The following is a 19,108-nucleotide window of genomic DNA, read 5'->3' on the forward strand; positions in this document are numbered from 1 at the left end:
TAAACGCAACTCTGTTTTTCATTAAATGAATAGACCAGAGAGAGCTTGAAGGCACAGGAGACGGAGATACACAGTGGTGGGTGTGTAAAGCAAAAAAGGTCCAGTTCCTGAAAGGACTCTTCAGTCGAAGCTGTATTGTCGAAATTACATTGTCAGCCCAATTTCTGACCTGAACAAAGCTTGCACACGAAAGCTTATATCCCGGATAAAGCGTTGTTGGGTCTTCAAGGAGCCCCCAGACTCTAGCTTTGCTTCAGACCAATGTGGCTACCTGCTTAAATCCATTTTCTGAATTAGAATGGGAGCTACCTGTGCTATCAGGTGTAATTTGGTGATGAACTTGGTTTGCAGAAGTACATGTAAAGATGGTCAGTACTTGAGCTGTGTTTTTCCCCACTGTGTGCGTGCCTTTTTGGATTTACTGGGTCCAGCGTAGGTTTGCCTGCTCGGAGATAGGAAATTGCAGGAGTTTGGGCGATTGAGCCTAGGGGAAGGGACAGAGTTTGGAGAGGGAGGCTGTAATGCCATAATGAGCACCTTCCAAAGCAGCTATTTTCTCCAGCGACACGGATATATATGAGTAAAACACGCATGTTTAATTGTGAATGGCAGTCTTGCCACTGTTTTGTTGGTTTCCCTTTGGCTTTGGGGTTAATCCTGTTTGGATAGGCCGCTCACACGATAGTGTTGATTCCTTCCCCCCTTGCTTTTCTGTATCGGCCGGTCTGTTTGTAAAAGTGCTTTTTATTCTTGTTTTAAGAGCCTCTTGTGGCGCAGAGTGGTAAGGCAGCCGTCTGAAAGCTCTGCCCATGAGGCTGGGAGTTCGATCCCAGCAGCCGGCTCAAGGTTGACTCAGCCTTCCATCCTTCCGAGGTCGGTGAAATGATTTACCCAGCTTGCTGGGGGGTAAACGGTAATGACTGGGGAAGGCACTGGCAAACCACCCCGTATTGAGTCTGCCATGAAAACGCTGGAGGGCGTCACCCCAAGGGTCAGACATGACCCGGTGCTTGCACAGGGGATACCTTTACCTTTACCTTTACCTTACTCTTGTTTTCCTCTTGCTTTTCCTCCTGTTCTCCAGAACTGTTTTTAACCGAAGAGGATCAGAAGAAACTGCACGACTTTGAAGAATTATGCGTCGAGATGTATTTCAATGAAAAAGATGACAAGTTCCATTCTGGGAGTGAAGAGAGAATGAGAGTAACTTCTGAACGGTAGGAACCAGCGTTTTAAAACGTCGCGTTCTGTTGGGTTTGAATCCGGACCGAAAACATGACCGATTGTTTCTATCTCCCCTGACTTGCAGGGATAAAGTTTCTCCGCTCTGGGTATTTTCTTAAATTTACCTTCCAACATTGCAGACTGCAAAGCTGAGTGTCTGTCTAGTGCAAAAGTAGTCAAACTGCGTTCGCTGGCAGGGGCTCCTGGGAATTGTAGTCCATGGACATCTGGAGGGCCACAGTTTGACTACCCCTGGTCTAGTGTGCAAGCACACCTATGACTAGGAATTTCCAGGTGGAAGAGATAAGCAGCAGGAGTTGGAATAGTGGGAGATGCACAGAGGGTCTCCCATTTTTGGGTGCTTCTGGTGAAAAGCAGGGGTTACGCTATTTGGGAAAAATAATCTACAGCTGCAGTTTCCAAACTCCTGATAACTGAGACATAACTGGGGGGGGGGGGGATAAGCTTAGGCTTATCATAAATGGGGCTCACCTAGCCTTGCGTCACTGCCTGAATTTCCCTCCTTAGAATGCCTTTATCATTGGGTGCTTTTAAGATCACCGAACCATTTGATTATTTCTCACGGCCAACCAGCCAGCCAGTCTGGCTACGGCGCACGATCGGGGCGTTATAAACACACCGTTCAAGCGAGCCTGGCTTTCTCTCCCTTTCCTTTTTAAAGTGGTGCGTCTCTTTCCCCCCCCCCCCCCTCTCCTCCCGCAGGGTGGAGCAAATGTGCATCCAGATCAAGGAAGTCGGTGACCGTGTCAACTATATCAAACGTTCGCTGCACTCCCTGGACACTCAAATCGGCCACTTGCAGGACCTTTCGGCCCTCACGGTGGACACTTTGAAAACACTGACGGCACAGAAAGCGTCGGAGGCCAGCAAGGTCCACAACGAAATCACCCGCGAGCTGAGCATTTCGAAACACTTGGCCCAGAACCTCATCGAGGACGGCCCCCTGCGGTCCTCCATGTGGAGGAAGCCCAGCATCGGCAACGCGTTTGGCTCCTCGTTCCCCCAGGGAGGCCTTGAAAGCAACAACGCCGTCCTGTACAACATTTCTATGCAAGACGAAAGAGATTCTGGATCCAAGATGCCCGATTTCCCCAGCAGGAACGAACTCAGCTTCCCAGAGGCCGGCTCCTCTGGCAGTGCCTTAATCCCAAGAGCCCTTTCTCCTCCAGAACTTCGTCAAAGGATACAGGGTACCGACGCCACCAAGAGCAGTCATAAAAGCAGGAAGGCGGGGAGCTCCTCGAAAAGCATGCCGCACCTCACCTCCCCGACGGCGAAGTTTTTCGTCAGCACGCCTTCCCGGCCCAGCTGCAAAAGCCCGCTAGAAACGGCGTCCAAGGACGAGGAGAAGGCCCCCCGACCCAGAGAACGCTGTTGAATTCGGTGCCTTTGTGGGTAAGTATAGCCAGCTGAAGCACAAACGTTCTAAAGCCGCCGTCGGTTGCTGTAGTTGTCCTGCTTCGCCCTTTGCATGCCTTCCCGCCGGCTCCCACGTTTGCGTTGGAGTAGAGGGATACGTTAACCATGCTTTTGTGGATAATGAACGCGATGGGGCTGCGGACGGCTGCCTGGACAAACGGACTCCCCGGCTCTCTTCCGACCCGGCGAAGAATCGCGCCCCGAATAAGTTGCACCCGGCTTCCGCTCATGAGGACAGGTGCGGGACGAGTAGGCGTCTGAGAGGGGCAGTGAGTGTTGACGGACTCCCCTGCAGCACTCAAGGAACTGCACGAAAGAACCAAGCTTTGTGTTCCTGTGGCTTTACGCGAGTGCAGAAACTGTGGATCAAATCTATATTGCAAGGTTTGATTTATCAAGCACCTTGGGGGGGATTCTGGATGCCGGTGGCCTTGTGGTACTTGTGGTGCTTTTTTAACCCTCCCGTTCCTTCGGACTGTGGGAATGGCTTCTCCTTTATTTAAAGTGTAATTTCTTTTTTATTGATCGGTCTCAATGGATGATTCCTCCCCTCCCGGGCTTGCTTATTGGCAAACAAAGACCTTTTAGCGGCTTCCTAAATGGTCCCCCGCACACGAACACACATATGTTTGTATTGTGGTTTCAGCTGGTATTTCCCCGCTTCCGGTGTGTGTCATTTTCAGCTGCGATAGCCGTGATCTATTGGAAACCGGCTTTTAATCTTTCAATGCAAAGAATTTGGGATCACTAACCAGAGAGACGAATAACCTGCACCGTATCACGGAAGAAATTATTTGGTGTTGGGATGGGATACAATCGTTTGTTTTTAGAATATAATCTTCATCCTTTGAGGAATGGGAAGGCGACTGTAAGCCGCTCTGAGCCTCCTTCGGGTAGGGAAAAGCGGCATATAAGAACCAACTCTTCTTCTTCTTTGGCCAAACAGAGCGTTGGGTTTAGAGAAGCAACAGCAGCATGTGGAAATCCCCTCGGTGTGTTTGCCCCACAGAATCATAGAGTTGGAAGGGTCCTCCTGGGTCATCTAGTCCAACCCCCTGCACTGTGCAGGACACTCACAACCCTATCGCTCACCCACTGTCACCTGCCACCCCCTTGAACCTTCACAGAATCAGCCTCGCCATCAGATGGCTCTCCAGCCTCTGCTCTAAAATTTCCACTCACCATTGCATGTTGGATTTGATGCCTGTGTGTAGAGGCCAGTACAACTGCAGCATTGTGCGGTGTATCGATTCTTCAGTCTAGGCAGACAATCTTTGGGCTGTGTGCTAGGGCAGGGGTAGTCAACCTGTGGTCCTCCAGATGTCCATGGACTACAATTCCCATGAGCCCCTGCCGGCATTTTCTGGCAGGGGCTCATGGGAATTGTAGTCCATTGACATCTGGAGGGACCACAGGTTGACTACCCCTGCTGTAAGTAAAAATCCTGTAAGTACGTGCCCTGTAAGTCAGAAATTTCTTTTACACGCGAACAGGGATGAAGATTATATTTTGAAATGCTGTCGTTTTGAACTGTGCTTTTTCTACTAGCTGGTTTAAAATTCTAATAATCTTGCCGCAAGTTAAATATGCCTATTTGGTGCCATGAAGTTTGCATTTGAAGGAATCTTCACCCTTCCAGTTAACCTCAGTGGGTTGTCTTCCTTCAGAACATCACTGCGCATTTTTATGTAGGAAAAGCAATAGTTCTCAAATCTGATCTCCCATAAATGTGTTTCCTTTGTAGTCACTGTCTCTTGAGTTCTCAAATCCCAACAGCGTTTTGTTGGGAACTGACTATTTAAGTGCGTTTCTCTAAAATCTGTATTTTTTTTTTTTAAAACATGGCAATGTACCAAAGGTCACAGAGACAGCATGGAATTACAGAGATTTAAAGACACCGAGCTTAAGAGCAAAGAAAGAAGTGATACAATAGAGGTAAGCCAATTCTGCTTGGCCAATAACTAGGAGGTCTTTAAAATCAGAGGCACCTTTGAGACCGACAAAGATTTATTCAGGGCGTGAGCTTTCAAGGGCAAGCACTCTTCCTCAGACTAAGAACTGACCATCATGACAGTGGGAATATATAAGCAAAAGTTAATCCTGTGACATCAGTAAACTGTATCACAGCATCTAAATACAGCCATATGACAATTCTTTGATAAACCAGCCACACAGACCCCTCGAATTCAGTTGTAGTTCACAAAAACATATGAGAAATAAAGCTGTCAAAGCCGCAGTTCACATCCTACTATTTACTGCCGGCCTCATCTGTCTCCATACCAGTGTGAAACTTTCTTACAAGTAGAAGCTGAGCTGGCAGCTCTCTTGTCCTGGGACCAGAGTTTAGTGAGCTGATGACAAGCAAAGCAGATGCGGTAGGGTGGGGACAGGTCATGAGAGCAAGGCTGAAGCTCTTTTAGGCCACCTTGACATGCTAGCGATCAGCACTCCAGGAGCCATAATAATTTACAGGGTTAATCACTATGTTATGGCAGTGCTCCAATAGTCTTAACTAAGCAGCGAGAATTTGAGTTGACTTAACACAGTGGCAGAGCGTGAAGAAGTTCAGAGACTTATCGAGATACGGAATGGTCCGTATGCTTCAGCGTTCGGACCATCTGTTCTCTATGGCCCCCGCAGGGATCAGAAAGCAGGGATTTAATTTTAAATGGCTCATAAGCCAAGAAGAATTGGGTTGGTTCACAAACCACCCGCCCAAGTCCTATGCGTTTGTTGTTTGGTTCGTGGTTTACTCAGGAACCTGTTTGTGGTTCGTGCCCATCCCTACTGATAGTAGCTCTTCAAGCGTTTCAGGCAGAAGCTCTCGTTAACAGGATGCCTTTTAATCTCCTTAGCCAATCAGATCTCCAGCAGCCCATCTGAATGCCTGCTGGGTTAAAAGCTTCACCTGGCCTTTCCCAACGCCCACAGGTGCCGTGCTGGGGACCCCAGATCTAGCTCTCACTTGTGGGAAAAGGAAATGTTGCATTTTTAAAATCCGGCAACCACAAACGGCACAAACTATTCACTGTCATTTTATCTTATGAATAAAGCATAAAACGTGAGAAGTCTTTGATTGCACTTCTCTCTTTTTTTAAATAGGAGCAACAGGAGGATTTCAGGAAAGCGATTTTGGAAGGCATGGAGACTGCAAGGCAGCAGGTAGAGCTAAGATTCTCCGGCGCCCTTTCTTTGAGCGCAGGTGTTGATGTTCACATGTCACTTCTGAAAGGAATCTCTCTTGAATGCTGATAACCTGTTTGACTGTTCCACATGTAGGGCAGCAGTGGGACCGAAGGCAGTCTGAGGCAGGTTAGCTCATGTGGCGGCTTCACCGAATACCATCGAAGCTTGATAGCCGGCCGTTCAGAGCAACGTGAGTATCTGCGAGAGATCCATTCATTCATTCATTCATTCATTCATTCATTCATTCATTCATTCATTCATTCATTCATTCATTCATTCATAGAATCACAGAATCATAGAATCATAGAGTTGGAAGGGGCCATACAGGCCATCTAGTCCAAGCCCCTGCTCAACGCAGGATCAGCCCTAAGCATCCTAAAGCATCCAAGAAAAGTGTGCATCCAACCTTTGCTTGAAGACTGCCAGTGAGGGGGAGCTCACCACCTCCTTAGGCAGCCTATTCCACTGCTGAACTACTGCTGAACTAATTCATTCATTCATTCATTCATTCATTCATTCATTCATTCAATCAATCAATCAATCAATCAATTCATTCCATCCATCCATCCATCCATCCATTCATAGAATCATAGAATCATCGAATCATAGAATCGTAGAGTTGGAAGGGGCCATACAGGCCATCTAGTCCAACCCTCTGCTCATAGAATCACAGAATCATAGAATCATACAGTTGGAAGGGGCCATACAGGCCATCTAGTCCAACCCCCTGCTCAACGCAGAATCAGCCCTAACCATCCTAAAGCATCCAAGAAAAGTGTGTATCCAACCTTTGCTTGATGACTGCCAGTGAGGGGGAGCTCACCACCTCCTTAGGCAGCCTATTCCACTGCTGAACTACTGCTGAACTAATTCATTCATTCATTCAATCAATCAATCAATCAATCAATTCATTCCATCCATCCATCCATTCATAGAATCATAGAATCATAGAATCATAGAGTTGGAAGGGGCCATACAGGCCATCTAGTCCAACCCCCTGCTCATTCATTCATTCATTCATTCATTCATTCATTCATTCATTCATTCATTCATTCATTCATTCATTCATTCATTCATTCATTCATTCATTCATTCATTCCGTTTATATACCGCCCTCCCCTGAGGCTCAGGGAGGTTAACATGGAACGTAAACGGCACAAGGAACTTTGTTTCTACGTAACATGAATGGACTGCAACAGTAGTAACATTAACATTAACCACAAATGAGGGTGTCCAAACGGTTTTAACAGGTCCAAGGATTCAGATCGGGTGTATGGATTCCTGGGAGGGGAAGTTCAGGCCACCGTAGATGTTGCTAATTCTGGTTGGCCTCAACCAAATGCCTGGCGGAAGAGCCCTGCGGAACTGTTTTAGTTCCGTCAGGGCCCTGATCTCCTCCAGGAGCTCATTCCACCAGGTGGTTTCTAATCTCTAGGTTTTCTAAACTGGGTTCTAGGATACAGTCATTCTTGGGCAGAAACGCAACCTCTTACTGTATCACGAATTCTTATTGGTTTTTAAATGAATAATCTATATCGCACACCCAGAAAATTGCGACCCAACAATAAAACCGATGCAGCATTAAAAACCTTTAAAATAGGCCGCAGTGATAGATTTTTTTTTAGAACTCTCAGCGAAGTCCCTCTGGATGTGTGCATGTTTAAAGTTGGTATTGACTAATGTGTCTATGGAGAGGGCATGCAGTAATGTTTCAATGAAAGAGGCTGCATTCTCTTTCCAGCATTAGCCAGCTGTGCTTAGCTGGGCCATTGCTTTTTTCTTCCTGGAGCCACCGTCAATTTTAGAACAGGTTTGCCAGGAGGCACGGGGAGAACTGTCCCGAGTGAAAGCATCCGCCGCTCTTTGGCTCTCGGCCTTGTTTTTAAATGACACTGCTAAGTTGTCCGACGCTAAAAATGCGCCTCGTCGGTTCGTTTGCCGCTCGTCTTCTCTCCCAGCGGAGAGAACCCTAACTCTGCCTTCCCTTTCCTAGCGCACAGTCTGAGCAGGAAGTCACCCGCCGAAGATTCTCCGCAGGCAGATTCCAAAGCGGCCTTACTCACGGTGAGGAACATGTCACAATGCTTCTGCAATCCGTCTCTTGGGGGTTCGGTGCGGGACCCAGCCCTTGCAAAGTTGAATTGCGGGGGTAGTAGAAAGAAAGCAGCAGAGGAAGGCGTATTGTGTCCCCCCCCCCCCCACCACAAATACGTCACCCTGAGCAAGGGCCGTCTCCAGAGAAGCACAGTAATCTTGAAATCCTTTGGAAGAATTCACTGGGCGTGTCCTTTCTCCTCATTCCTTCCCTCCTAATGTGTGGTTCTAAGCAAATAGTCGTCACGCAGAGATTCTGCTATTGTCTCATCTTCCTTCATCTATTTTCTGCCCCTCCCCTCCATCTTCTATCTATCCTCAATCTCCCTATCGATTTACCGGCGTATTTGCCGGCGTATAAGACGACCTCTCAACATTTCCACTCAAAATACAGTACTATGGGCCACTATGGGCAACTATGTCTATCCCAACTGAAGTGCACCCGGCGTATAAGACGACCCCCCCACTTGGGGGCATGTTTTTCAGGGGGGGAAAAGTAGTCTTATACGCCAGCAAATACTGTATATAGATCCAGTTTCTTTTGACACCCCAGAACCCTGATATAATCGAACCAGTTGCAAAGTTTTTACATCTTGCCACGAGAAATCGTGAATGTATTATGTCTAAAGTATTATCTTTGCCTTTGTTTTCAATAGCAGTGGGTCCTTTTGCATTTTCCCTTCTTCTATTGTACTTTTATATGCTATTAAAGGCTTCTTGTTGTTGTTGTATATAACTGCCCCCTTCCAGATACCGGCTCAGGGCGGTTTACAACATGTAAAGTACGTTACAACAATGAAATCAGTGTTAAAACCGTTTAAATTATGAAGCCCATAAGATAGATGTTCCATTATATGCACTTTAGTTCTAAACTCAGCACTTAGGTTGTGTGCTGCAGAGATGTAAAGCGTCAGGTTTCTTTCTCTTGCAGGACTGGGCTCAAGGTCGGCCTTCGTACAGCAATCCGATGTAAGTAAAGACCTTGATATTGCAACTGGTCATGTTTGTTCAGACCGTTCTGCCACTTTGGTCACTCTAGAATTCTTTTGTTGACACATACAAACCCTTGAGTGAGCAGAACTTAACAATGAGAGTCTGCTGGTTTTGGATGACAAATCTTTGACATCTCTTGTCACCGACAGGTCTTCTGAAGAAGATGCGCTGAATGGTGAGCAGTTTGGGAGAAGGGTGCCGGGGTTAATATCACTCTACATTTAGGTGAAGTGATTCAGTGCTTGGTTGTAAAGCAGTTGAACTGGGAGCTTTTTGGGTGTTGTGTGTTTTGGTAGGTAGGGTAGTTCTGTCCAGGGTTAAACGTACAACCATGAAAGTATCCATTTGGATTTCGTTGGTACTTGTGCTCCTCTCTTGTGCTTTGAAAATTTCACTAGACAGCTATTTCCTCATCCACTAATTTGGGGACTGTTTTAACTATTTGGGGAAGAGAGGAACCAACTAAGGATGTCTGAAGAAGAAGAGTTGGTTGTTATACTCCACTTTTCTCTACTTGAAGGAGCCTCAAAGCGGCTTACAATTGCCTTCCCTTCCTCTCCCCACAACAGACACCCTGTGAGGTGGGTGAGGCTGAGAGAGCCCTGATATTCCTGCTCGGTCAGAACAGCTTTATCAGTGCTGTGGCAAACCCAAGGTCATCCAGCTGGCTGCAGGTGGGGGAGCAGGGAATCAAACCCGGCTCGCCAGATTAGGAGCTGACACTCTTAACCACTGCACCAAGCTGGCAATGCCGATGCAGTTCCGTTCTGTATTTGTTAATGGTAAACACAGGATGCTGTTTCATTTTCAGACATACTGTGTTATATAATTTTTCTGAAAAAGGGATGCATTTTATAAATGTAGTAATAAAATTACATAAAATCATCTGTTGGGGTTGTAATGTTGTCGATTGGGGTTTTGATGGGTATTTTGTTGGGTTTTATTGTTGGATTATCTGTCGGGACCCTCCACAAGCTGGCTTCAAGAGCAGATAGATGATAGATAGATAGATAGATAGATAGATAGATAGATAGATAGATAGATAGATAGATAGATAGATAGATAGATAGATAGATAGATAGATAGATAGATAGATAGATAGATAGATAGATAGATAGATAGATAGATAGATAGATAGATAGATAGATAGATAGATAGATAGATAGATAGATAGATAGATAGATAGATAGATAGATAGATAGATAGATAGATAGATAGATAGATAGATAGATAGATAGTGTTGTAACAATAGTGAAAGTTAGTCAGTGTGGAAAAATCCTACAGTATTTCCTTATATTAGTGCTTTAATAATATCAATAGGCCATCGGCTCAAAGGTATCGGGGAATGTTAGTCAAAGACTAACTTTCACTATTGTTACAACAATCTTACATTGGAAGACCGAACCACTGAAGAAAAGATATTGAAAATGGAAATTATCTAGAAATCGTTATGGTTGATTCTTCATGTATATTAAAAATCGTATTAAAATTGAATGTATATTGTTAGAACAAGAATATTGCCTTGGATAGATTCCTTGTTTTTCTGTTGGTGTTCTATGGTGAACCTTCCTTTTTTGTTGTTGTAATAAATAATAGTAATCTTGATCTTTTAGGGATTGCTTCCCCTTTCAAGCCGATCATGGATACCACCTATTACTACTCAGGTCAGTACCCTAAAGCTGCCATCGGTCATAGAAGTCAGGGGCGGCCAGACGGTGGCTCTCCAGATGCCCATGGACTACAATTCCCATGAGCCCCTCCCAGCACGGTTTGTTACTTTAGCGGCTTCACCAACCAAGTGCTCTGGAACATTTTTTTCTCTCCTCGCTACAGCTGTTGAAAGAAACAATCTGATGAGGTTGTCACAAAGCATCCCGTTCACCCCTGTGCCTCCACGAGGTAAGAAGGCGATTCGTAAACTCCGGTTCTCAAAGGTCGCGAAGATTATTTCCTTGTCTGCAAACGCCGAACGTGAAAGGCTTGTTCTTCACAGCTTCTAAACATAGCCTGTGCGCTGCCGGAGAACACCAAGCATATGTTATGAAAAGATCCACTGGAAATGGTCTCTTTTCCCCTCTTGTCTTTGAGCTTCTCCCGTGCTTGAGTAGAACTGACCTGAAACACTCTGGCAAAGTATTTTGTATCAATTGCGAAGAAAGCACCCATTCGAATTCAGATTCAGAGTATAAAATTGCAAAGCATAACACCAAAATTTCAAACAGTTCCGGGTGTAAAATCCATGGTGAAAAGATTTTCATTTAAAATTGCCAGCAGGAACTTTGCTACTTTGATAATAGTTGCTGAGTCTCTCACATTTAAAAAGGCAAAGGTATCCCCTGTGCAAGCACCGGGTCATGTGTGACCCTTGGGGTGACGCCCTCCAGCGTTTTCATGGCAGACTCAATACGGGGTGGTTGGCCAGTGCCTTCCCCAGTCATTACCGTTTACCCCCCAGCAGCAAGCTGGGTCCTCATTTTACTGACCTCGGAAGGATGGAAGGCTGAGTCAACCTTGAGCCAGCTGCTGGGATCGAACTCCCAGCCTCATGGGCAAAGCTTTCAGACGGCTGCCTTACCATTCTGTGCCACAAGAGGCCCCTCTTGTCAGGGGCACTACATCCATGTAAACAGTATCTCTGCTAAGGAGATCCCATTAACAAAACGGCCATGGATATGTTGTCTAGGGCAGGGGTAGTCAACTTGTGGTCCTCCAGATATTCATGGACTGCCATTCCCATGAGCCCCTGCTGGCGTTTGCCGGCAGGGGCTCATGGGAATTGTAGTCCATGGACATCTGGAGGACCACAGGTTGACTTGACTACCCCTGGTCTAGGGAAGAGAATTGCGTTCTGACAGCTCCGATAAGTGAATCGCAAACTGCAACCCTTCCTGCCCCCGGGCGACCCCGCCTAATATTTGCTCCTCCGCCCTCCCAGGAGAACCAGTCACCGTGTACCGCCTGGAGGAGAGTTCTCCCACCATCTTGAACAACAGCATGTCTTCCTGGTCTCAGCTGGGCCTTTGTGCCAAGATCGAATTCCTAAGCAAGGAGGAGATGGGAGGCGGTTTGCGACGAGCCCTCAAAGTTATCTGCACCTGGTCTGAGTATGACATTCTGAAGTCGGGCCACTTCTACATAATCAAGTCTTTCCTGCCTGAAGTTATCAATACTTGGTCGAGCATCTACAAAGACGAGACAGTGTTACATCTCTGCTTGAGAGTAAGTGGCTTCCTCGCCAGCGGAGGGATCAGGGACAATTGGTCTGCGGGCTGGTCTCTTAAGGTTCTACCAGATCTGCTAGGAATTGTCGTGTCTGGTTCTTTTCTTGGCTGTGTGTTTGCAGACATCTCATGCTCGTACAGTGGTGCAGCTTTCTGTCTCTTCAAGGGTTAATCTTTTCTTCAGGGCCAGTCTTGCCACGCAGACCCAAATCTCTCCCCCCATCCATGCGAGGGTCCCATGATCACACGGATGCCATTCAGTAGAAACTACTTCCTAGTTATGGAGCGGACGCACTGAGCTACAAGCATCATGCGCATCATGTGCATATGCTTTGGGAAGGAAAGCAAGCAGTATGAGCACATGCTGAATAATGCACTTTCAGTTCCCTTCAGCAATCATTTGTAAGTGGATTTTGCCAGACTCAGAAAACCTTTACTGGCATACAGAGATCTGCATGTATGGCCATAAAGGTTTTCTGAGTCAGAGTCTGGCTTTTGCCATTTCACACAGCAAAATCCCGTTGCAAAGGGGACTGGATTTGCATTATGTGAGAGCAGCTGTTTCTAAGCGTGGATGAAACAATCTCCACAATGGGGCCATGTACAGATCGGGGTGGGAGGGGTCTTTACATACTGGGAGAACTCCCCAGGATTTCCATTAAAAAAATCCCCAAAACAAAACATCTCAATTGCTACTTGAGAACCAGTGTCTGCGTGGTCACAGACATCTCTGTGCCAAAACCCAAGGGAAGGGTAGTCCCAGGAAGGGTCATCCCAGCAGGGGTGACCTCAGAGAACGAAGAACAAGTGGCAAAGAGTAAATCAGTCTCCCCTCCAAGCCGTTCTCCCTCTTCTTATCCCTCAGGAAATTCAGCAACAGAGGGCAGCCCAGAAGCTCACATTTGCGTTCAATCAGATGAAGCCCAAGTCAATTCCGTATTCCCCCAGGTAAGTCATATAAATGCTTCAGCAACAGACCACGATAATGGTCATTCGAGCCCAGAATTGTAAATATCCAGACAGCGATGTTTCAGTGAGGGCATTCCCATGCTCTTGCACAGCCGTATGTATTCGAAGGGATGCGCAGCTCAAAAAAAAATATCGTATTTTTTGGATTCAGGAGGCTGAAGAATATCAGCCTTCCTGGTTTCCCAAGTTACAAAGGCCAATTTGGTCTTAGGCTCCATTTTGAGATGATTCCTTGTATTTTTCCCTATCGGACATATTGCTTAATGTTTGCACGGATTGAGATCTGGTGAATTAGCCAACACTTCTTTGGCTAAATGCATTGGGGGGAGGAGGGGGTTGATACAAAGGGAGGTTTGCATCTTCGGAGATCACTTGTGTGTTTTCAGATCAGTTGTGTTGTGCTTTCTGCTCAGATTCCTGGAAGTATTCCTCTTGTATTGCCATTCGGCTGGGCAGTGGTTTGCCGTTGAGGAGTGCATGACGGGGGAATTCAGGAAGTACAATAACAACAACGGGGACGAGATCATCCCAACCAACATGCTGGAAGAGATGATGCTGGCCTTCAGCCACTGGACCTATGAGTATACTCGAGGAGAGCTGCTGGTTCTGGATCTTCAAGGTGAAGAGAGGATTTGAAGGGTGTAGAATTGTGGAGTTGGAAGGGACCTCCAGGGTCATCTAGTCCAACCCCCTGCAGTATGAATCATAGAATCATAGAGTTGGAAGGGGCCATACAGGCCATCTAGTCCAACCCCCTGCTCAACGCAGGATCAGCCCAAAGCATCCTAAAGCAGGATGAATGAATGAATGAATGAATGAATGAATGAATGAATGAATGAATGAATGAATGAATGAATGAATGAATGAATGAATGAATGAATGAATGGATCATAGAATCATAGAGTTGGAAGGGGCCATGCAGGCCATCTAGTCCAACCCCCTCCTCAACGCAGGATCAGCCCAAAGCATTCTAAAGCAGGATGAATGAATGAATGAATGAATGAATGAATCATAGAATCATAGAGTTGGAAGGGGCCACACAGGCCATCTAGTCCAACCCCCTGCTCAACGCAGGATCAGCCCAAAGCATCCTAAAGCATCCAAGAAAAGTGTGTATCCAACCTTGGCTTGAAGACTGCCAGTGAGGGGGAGCTCACCACCTCCTTAGGCAGCCTATTCCAGCGAAGCATCACAAGAGCCAAGCACCTACACAATTCCTTCTGCTCATCCATTCACAGTCTGCCTAATTTCAGAGAATCAGCATTTCTGTGAGGTGGCTCTCTAGCCTCTGCTTAAAAACATTGAAAGAAGGAGAGCCCACCACCTCCCAAGGAAACCTGTTCCACTGAGGAACCGCTGTGACTGTCAGGGTCTTCTTCCGGAGGTTTAATCAAGAATTCTCTTGAATTAATTTCAATCCATTGGTTCTGATCCGCCCCTCTGGGACAACAGAAAACAACTCTGCCCCATCTTCTCTAGGACAGCCCTTCAAGTACCTGAAGATGGTTATCATATCACCTCTTAGTTGTCTTCTCTCCAGGCTAAACAGACCAAGCTCCCTCAACCTTTCCTTTTACAGCTTGGTCTCCAAACCCCTCACCATCTTAGTTGCCCTCCAAAAATGTCCTGGGCGTGGTTGAGGCCAGACATACCTCCTTAGGACCAGGGACCACTAGCAGGTCGGTATTGGCCAAGCATGGCCGAGATGGAAATGTGGTCTAACTGAGCATATGACAGTTTCATATACATCATCATGGGTTCATAAAAGGAGATATGAAGAAACTCTGTGGGTGAACAGACAGGAGCTGCTGAGCTGGCCAGAAGTGTGATCACGCTGGGGCAATGAGCACGTCACCCGCAAACGCAAAGAAAGGGAGTGGACCCAAAACCTCTCCCCCTCTGTGCCCTTTAGAAAGCTCTGCCCCAGACACGCATGCCTTGGGGAGCCGCAAATGATCCATGACCAATGTTAACCGCCCTTCCTTTATAGATTAGATTCGTTTCTGAACGTTAAGGTCTGCCGCTGATCATTAACTTGCCCGTTTCTCATTTCCTGTGTTTCTCGCAAAGGTGTTGGTGAAAACCTGACAGACCCCTCTGTGATAAAAGCGGGAGAAAAAAGGTAAGCGCGTCCCGGTTTTTTTCTTTTTCCCGGGGGGCCCCAGAAGGCGTGAGACCGCGCGCCCCCGTGGCATGCGTCAAGGTCACCCGCCTTTCCATTTTAGCCCTGATCCAGGTGATTGGGAGGCAGGTGGGTGATGAGATCGCCAGCTGACCCGCCGGTTCAAAGCTCAGTCAAGCCACTAAAACTGAGCTTGATGAAAGGAAGGCAAGTCGTGTTTCACCCTGAGAACAGCCACTGCTGGCCTACCTTGATTATAACTTAATTTCCTTCTCACCGGTAACAGGAAAAGAGGCAGGAGCGCCTCGAAATAGTGCGTGACGTAGAAGGCCGCAATGCGCTCTTTTGCATAGCTGGCTGACGGCCGAGTTTTTAAACGCCTGCCTTCTTTCCCAAGGTCGAGCGATATGGTGTTTGGGCCGGCGAACCTAGGAGAAGACGCCATCAAAAACTTCAGAGCGAAGCACCACTGCAATTCGTGCTGCAGGAAGCTGAAGCTCCCAGGTAACGCCAGCAGGCTCAGGACTCGGACGTCCCAGGTTCAAATCCCTACTCTGCCATGTTGCTTACAAGCTGGGGTAGTCAACCTGTGGTCCTCCAGATGCTCACGGACTACAATTCCCATGAGCCCCTGCCAGCAGGGGCTCATGGGAATTGTAGTCCGTGAACATCTGGAGGACCACAGGTTGACTACCCCCCCGGCTTACAGGATGACCTAGGCCCAGTAAGCATCTCTTCCCCTAATCTAATCTCACTGGGGTGGCCTGTGTCCCATCGGAGAGCACTCCACTCTCTGAATACCAACAGGTTGGTTGTTCCCGGCTTGAGGGACGTGCGCCAGGCCTCAATCAGGCCAGGGCCTTTTCAGTCCTGGCCCCTGCCTAGTGGAATGAGCTCCCAGATCTCAGGGCCCTCAGTTCTCCAGGGAGCTTGTTGCTCAGGCGTTTGCTTGAGGCCAGGATATGGACAGAAATGTCATCTTGGTCCCCCCCCCCTCCCTCTTAAGCCAGGACCACCCCTCTGCTGGTCATAGGTTGACATCATGGAGTCGGTAGCAATGTTTACCTGTTTACCTTTAATTCTGTAAACCGAGAGCCAGTTTGGTGTAGTGGTTAGGAGTGCAGACTTCTAATCTGGCATGCCAGGTTCGATTCCCCGCTCCCCCACATGCAGCCAGCTGGGTGACCTTGGGCTCGCCATGGCACTGATAAAACTGTTCTGACCAAGCAGTGATACCAGGGCTCTCTCAGCCTCACCCACCCCACAGGGTGTCTGTTGTGGGGAGAGGAAAGGGAAGGTGACTGTAAGCCGCTCTGAGCCTCCTTCAGGTAGGGAAAAGCAGGATATAAGAACCAACTCTTCTTCTCTTCTTCTTCTTCTAAACGATGCAGCTATTGGGCTGTTTTTAAATTTTATTGTGCAGTTTTAATTTTTGTATTTTGTGTAAACCGTTGTGAGCCACCCAGGCTGGCGATGCCGGGAGCATTGGAATAAAACTCAACAGTATAAATATAAATGTAAAAGTATATAAAGCGTAAAAGCATATCAAAGTACGGATGCAAGATGCAGGAGCACCAGCTACTCGGGGGGGAAGAAGTAGCCGGAGAGGCGACAGTTCAGATTAGGGTTGTGTGCGGCGGCTTCCGGCGCTGGCTGCTTCCCCCTGGAACGGCCGTTTCGGACGGCACCGTACAAAACCCTAGTTGAGATTCAGGCAGCCATGCACCCCTCTCCTGTGATGGGGGGAGGTGGTGGTGGTGCTCCATTGTGATAATCCCCCCGCCTTTCCCCCCCCTCTGGATAGATCTTAAGAGGAATGATTATACCCCGGACAAAATCCTGCTGCCTCAAGATGATTCTCCAGAACTGTCCATTCAGCCCGGGAGCTGCACCAAAGAATTGGGCTCAGTGAATTCGAGGCATCTGATGCTGTAGTGAAACGCTCAGCTCTTTCGGCTCCAAACCAAACGCCCGCGGAAGACCTCTCTGGGTTCTCTCACCCATCTTTTCCCGCACGGTCGCCTCGACCAATGAGTTCATCGCAGTGAGAAACCACACAAGCACGGATTGGCCTTTTGGGACGGCTCCGGTACAGTGAACTGGCCCACACCTGGAAAGGGGGGGGGCAAGGGAGACGTGGCAGAGATCCTCGAACCCCCCCCCTGTGGAGGGAGAAGCTGGTGGTTTTTCTTTAAAAGGCTGGATGAAATTAAGTATTTATGAGCGAGCTTTTTAAAGAAACGTTTTTAGCTGAAGGTGTAACTTGACAATTTTAACTTGGTCCTTGGAGGGGGGGGGATCGTTCTTTTTGCCCTCTCCTCCGTTCCGTAGTGCAATATGCCCTCGACCAAATGATTTCCCCCCCCACTTTTTTTGTGCATCTGATGGTTTTAAGGCAGATCAGCAGGGCTTCATGACAGCTGGTTTCTGTCATCTGGCAAGGACGACGGAAGAGACGTCCCCCACCTCCTTTCCTCACCTGCTCTGCAGCTACCGAAGGATTCTCCGACCCTCCTGCAGGGTGCCTTTTGAGATGCGTTCTCTTGGTTCGGTGCCATGTACTTTCTTTTTTAATGCGGTCCGTGGGAACACAGGTGCTCCTAGGGGGACCTGCCCACGCTCGGTGCCGGTTCGGTGAACTGCAGGGGCGGGATCTCCCAGGCATGAAGAGATAGAGAGCCCCGTCTCCTGTATCAGGATTCGGCCTCAGAAACTTGGAGCCAGTCCCCACGGGGAGGAGAAACCCTGTAGGGAAAGGCGCGTCTGTCGTTGTGTTGTTTTTTTTTAAAAAATACATTTAATTTTTATCAAGTCACTGTCGCGGAGTAGCCAAGCTGCAAGAGAAGATTGGGGAGGGGTGGGGGAGAAATAATCACACTGTATAGAACAAAAGTAGCATAGAGGCCGGTCAAGAATACAGAACAAGGAAGAAGAAAAAACATGTTAGGGAAGAGGTTTTTTTGTTTGTTTTGTTACAACAGCGGCTGCTTCAGAAATTTTGCCTTCCAAAGATCTCCTTAAAAAAAATCAGTATCTGAAAGCTGAATGTACACATGAACATTTTTGGGTGTGGGGGGTCCTTTGAGATGCTGCTTTTTGCAGTGCGGGGGCTGCCACTGTGCAGTTCCTTCCCCTGCCTCTCAGGTAACTTCAGTCCTTGCCGTGGTGTGGCTCTTTGCCGCGGGTCTCAGAAAGAACGTTGCCGGCGTAGATTCCTCCTGGCTGTCTTCTGACATGAATATGGCGATAGAAAAAGCTGGATCTGACATGTTATGTCCAAAGGGCCCCTTAGTTGTATTTAAGATTGTGTGAAAAAATGCCTTTTAATGTAATGTTATGTATGGTACTTATTTAAAAAAGAAAATACAGATGGATTTACATTATGTCCTGTACGGGAGATTGCAATGCAACTTTAAGCCAATAAAAGATAATTTACCTGCCCCAGATTTTGTTGAAGATTCAACAAGGAGAGAGCCTGTTGTCCGAAGGAAGTTTCATACTGCGTTTTCGTTTTGTTACATAGGTACTAATTGTAATTTTTAATTGAAGGGCACTGTAAAGCTCAGTAATTTTGTTTTGTTTTTTTTAAATAATTCCGTAGTGTATCTCATAGATACAGACGATAAGGCACGAACACAATAGCTGTTTAAATGGTGGTTTCATGTTGCTGGGGAGGGAAGGGTGTAGTGAATGAAAGATACAAAAGCTGTATACATTTTGTACATCAATAAATCTTTAAACAATCCCAAATAAATTTATTCTTGTTTAGACCGCTGAGCTCCTTCCTTTATTTGACTTGGTTAATTTTTTTTAAAGGGGGGGGGGGAGGATTCAGACGTAGAATCATAGAATCCTAGAG

At 47.2% G+C, this 19,108-nt stretch overlaps 1 protein-coding gene across 1 annotated transcript in view; it reads left to right on the forward strand.

The window, feature by feature from the left end:
• TRPM7 (transient receptor potential cation channel subfamily M member 7) overlaps positions 1 to 19,019 on the forward strand; it is a 68,738-nt gene extending 49,719 nt beyond the window's left edge. The window contains 17 exon segments of the mRNA XM_077317656.1: positions 1,085 to 1,217; positions 1,948 to 2,599; positions 2,601 to 2,640; positions 4,523 to 4,599; positions 5,767 to 5,826; positions 5,944 to 6,040; positions 7,844 to 7,914; positions 8,876 to 8,913; positions 9,087 to 9,112; positions 10,551 to 10,601; positions 10,771 to 10,836; positions 11,873 to 12,156; positions 13,024 to 13,106; positions 13,541 to 13,746; positions 15,198 to 15,249; positions 15,647 to 15,753; positions 17,054 to 19,019. Coding sequence (XP_077173771.1) covers positions 1,085 to 1,217; positions 1,948 to 2,599; positions 2,601 to 2,640; positions 4,523 to 4,599; positions 5,767 to 5,826; positions 5,944 to 6,040; positions 7,844 to 7,914; positions 8,876 to 8,913; positions 9,087 to 9,112; positions 10,551 to 10,601; positions 10,771 to 10,836; positions 11,873 to 12,156; positions 13,024 to 13,106; positions 13,541 to 13,746; positions 15,198 to 15,249; positions 15,647 to 15,753; positions 17,054 to 17,184 — 2,174 coding nt within the window. The 3' untranslated portion in view covers positions 17,185 to 19,019.
• Positions 19,020 to 19,108: the final 89 nt, after the last annotated feature.

The sequence above is a fragment of the Paroedura picta genome, chromosome 18 (genome assembly GCF_049243985.1).
Source record: "Paroedura picta isolate Pp20150507F chromosome 18, Ppicta_v3.0, whole genome shotgun sequence".
Classification (NCBI taxonomy): domain Eukaryota; kingdom Metazoa; phylum Chordata; class Lepidosauria; order Squamata; family Gekkonidae; genus Paroedura; species Paroedura picta.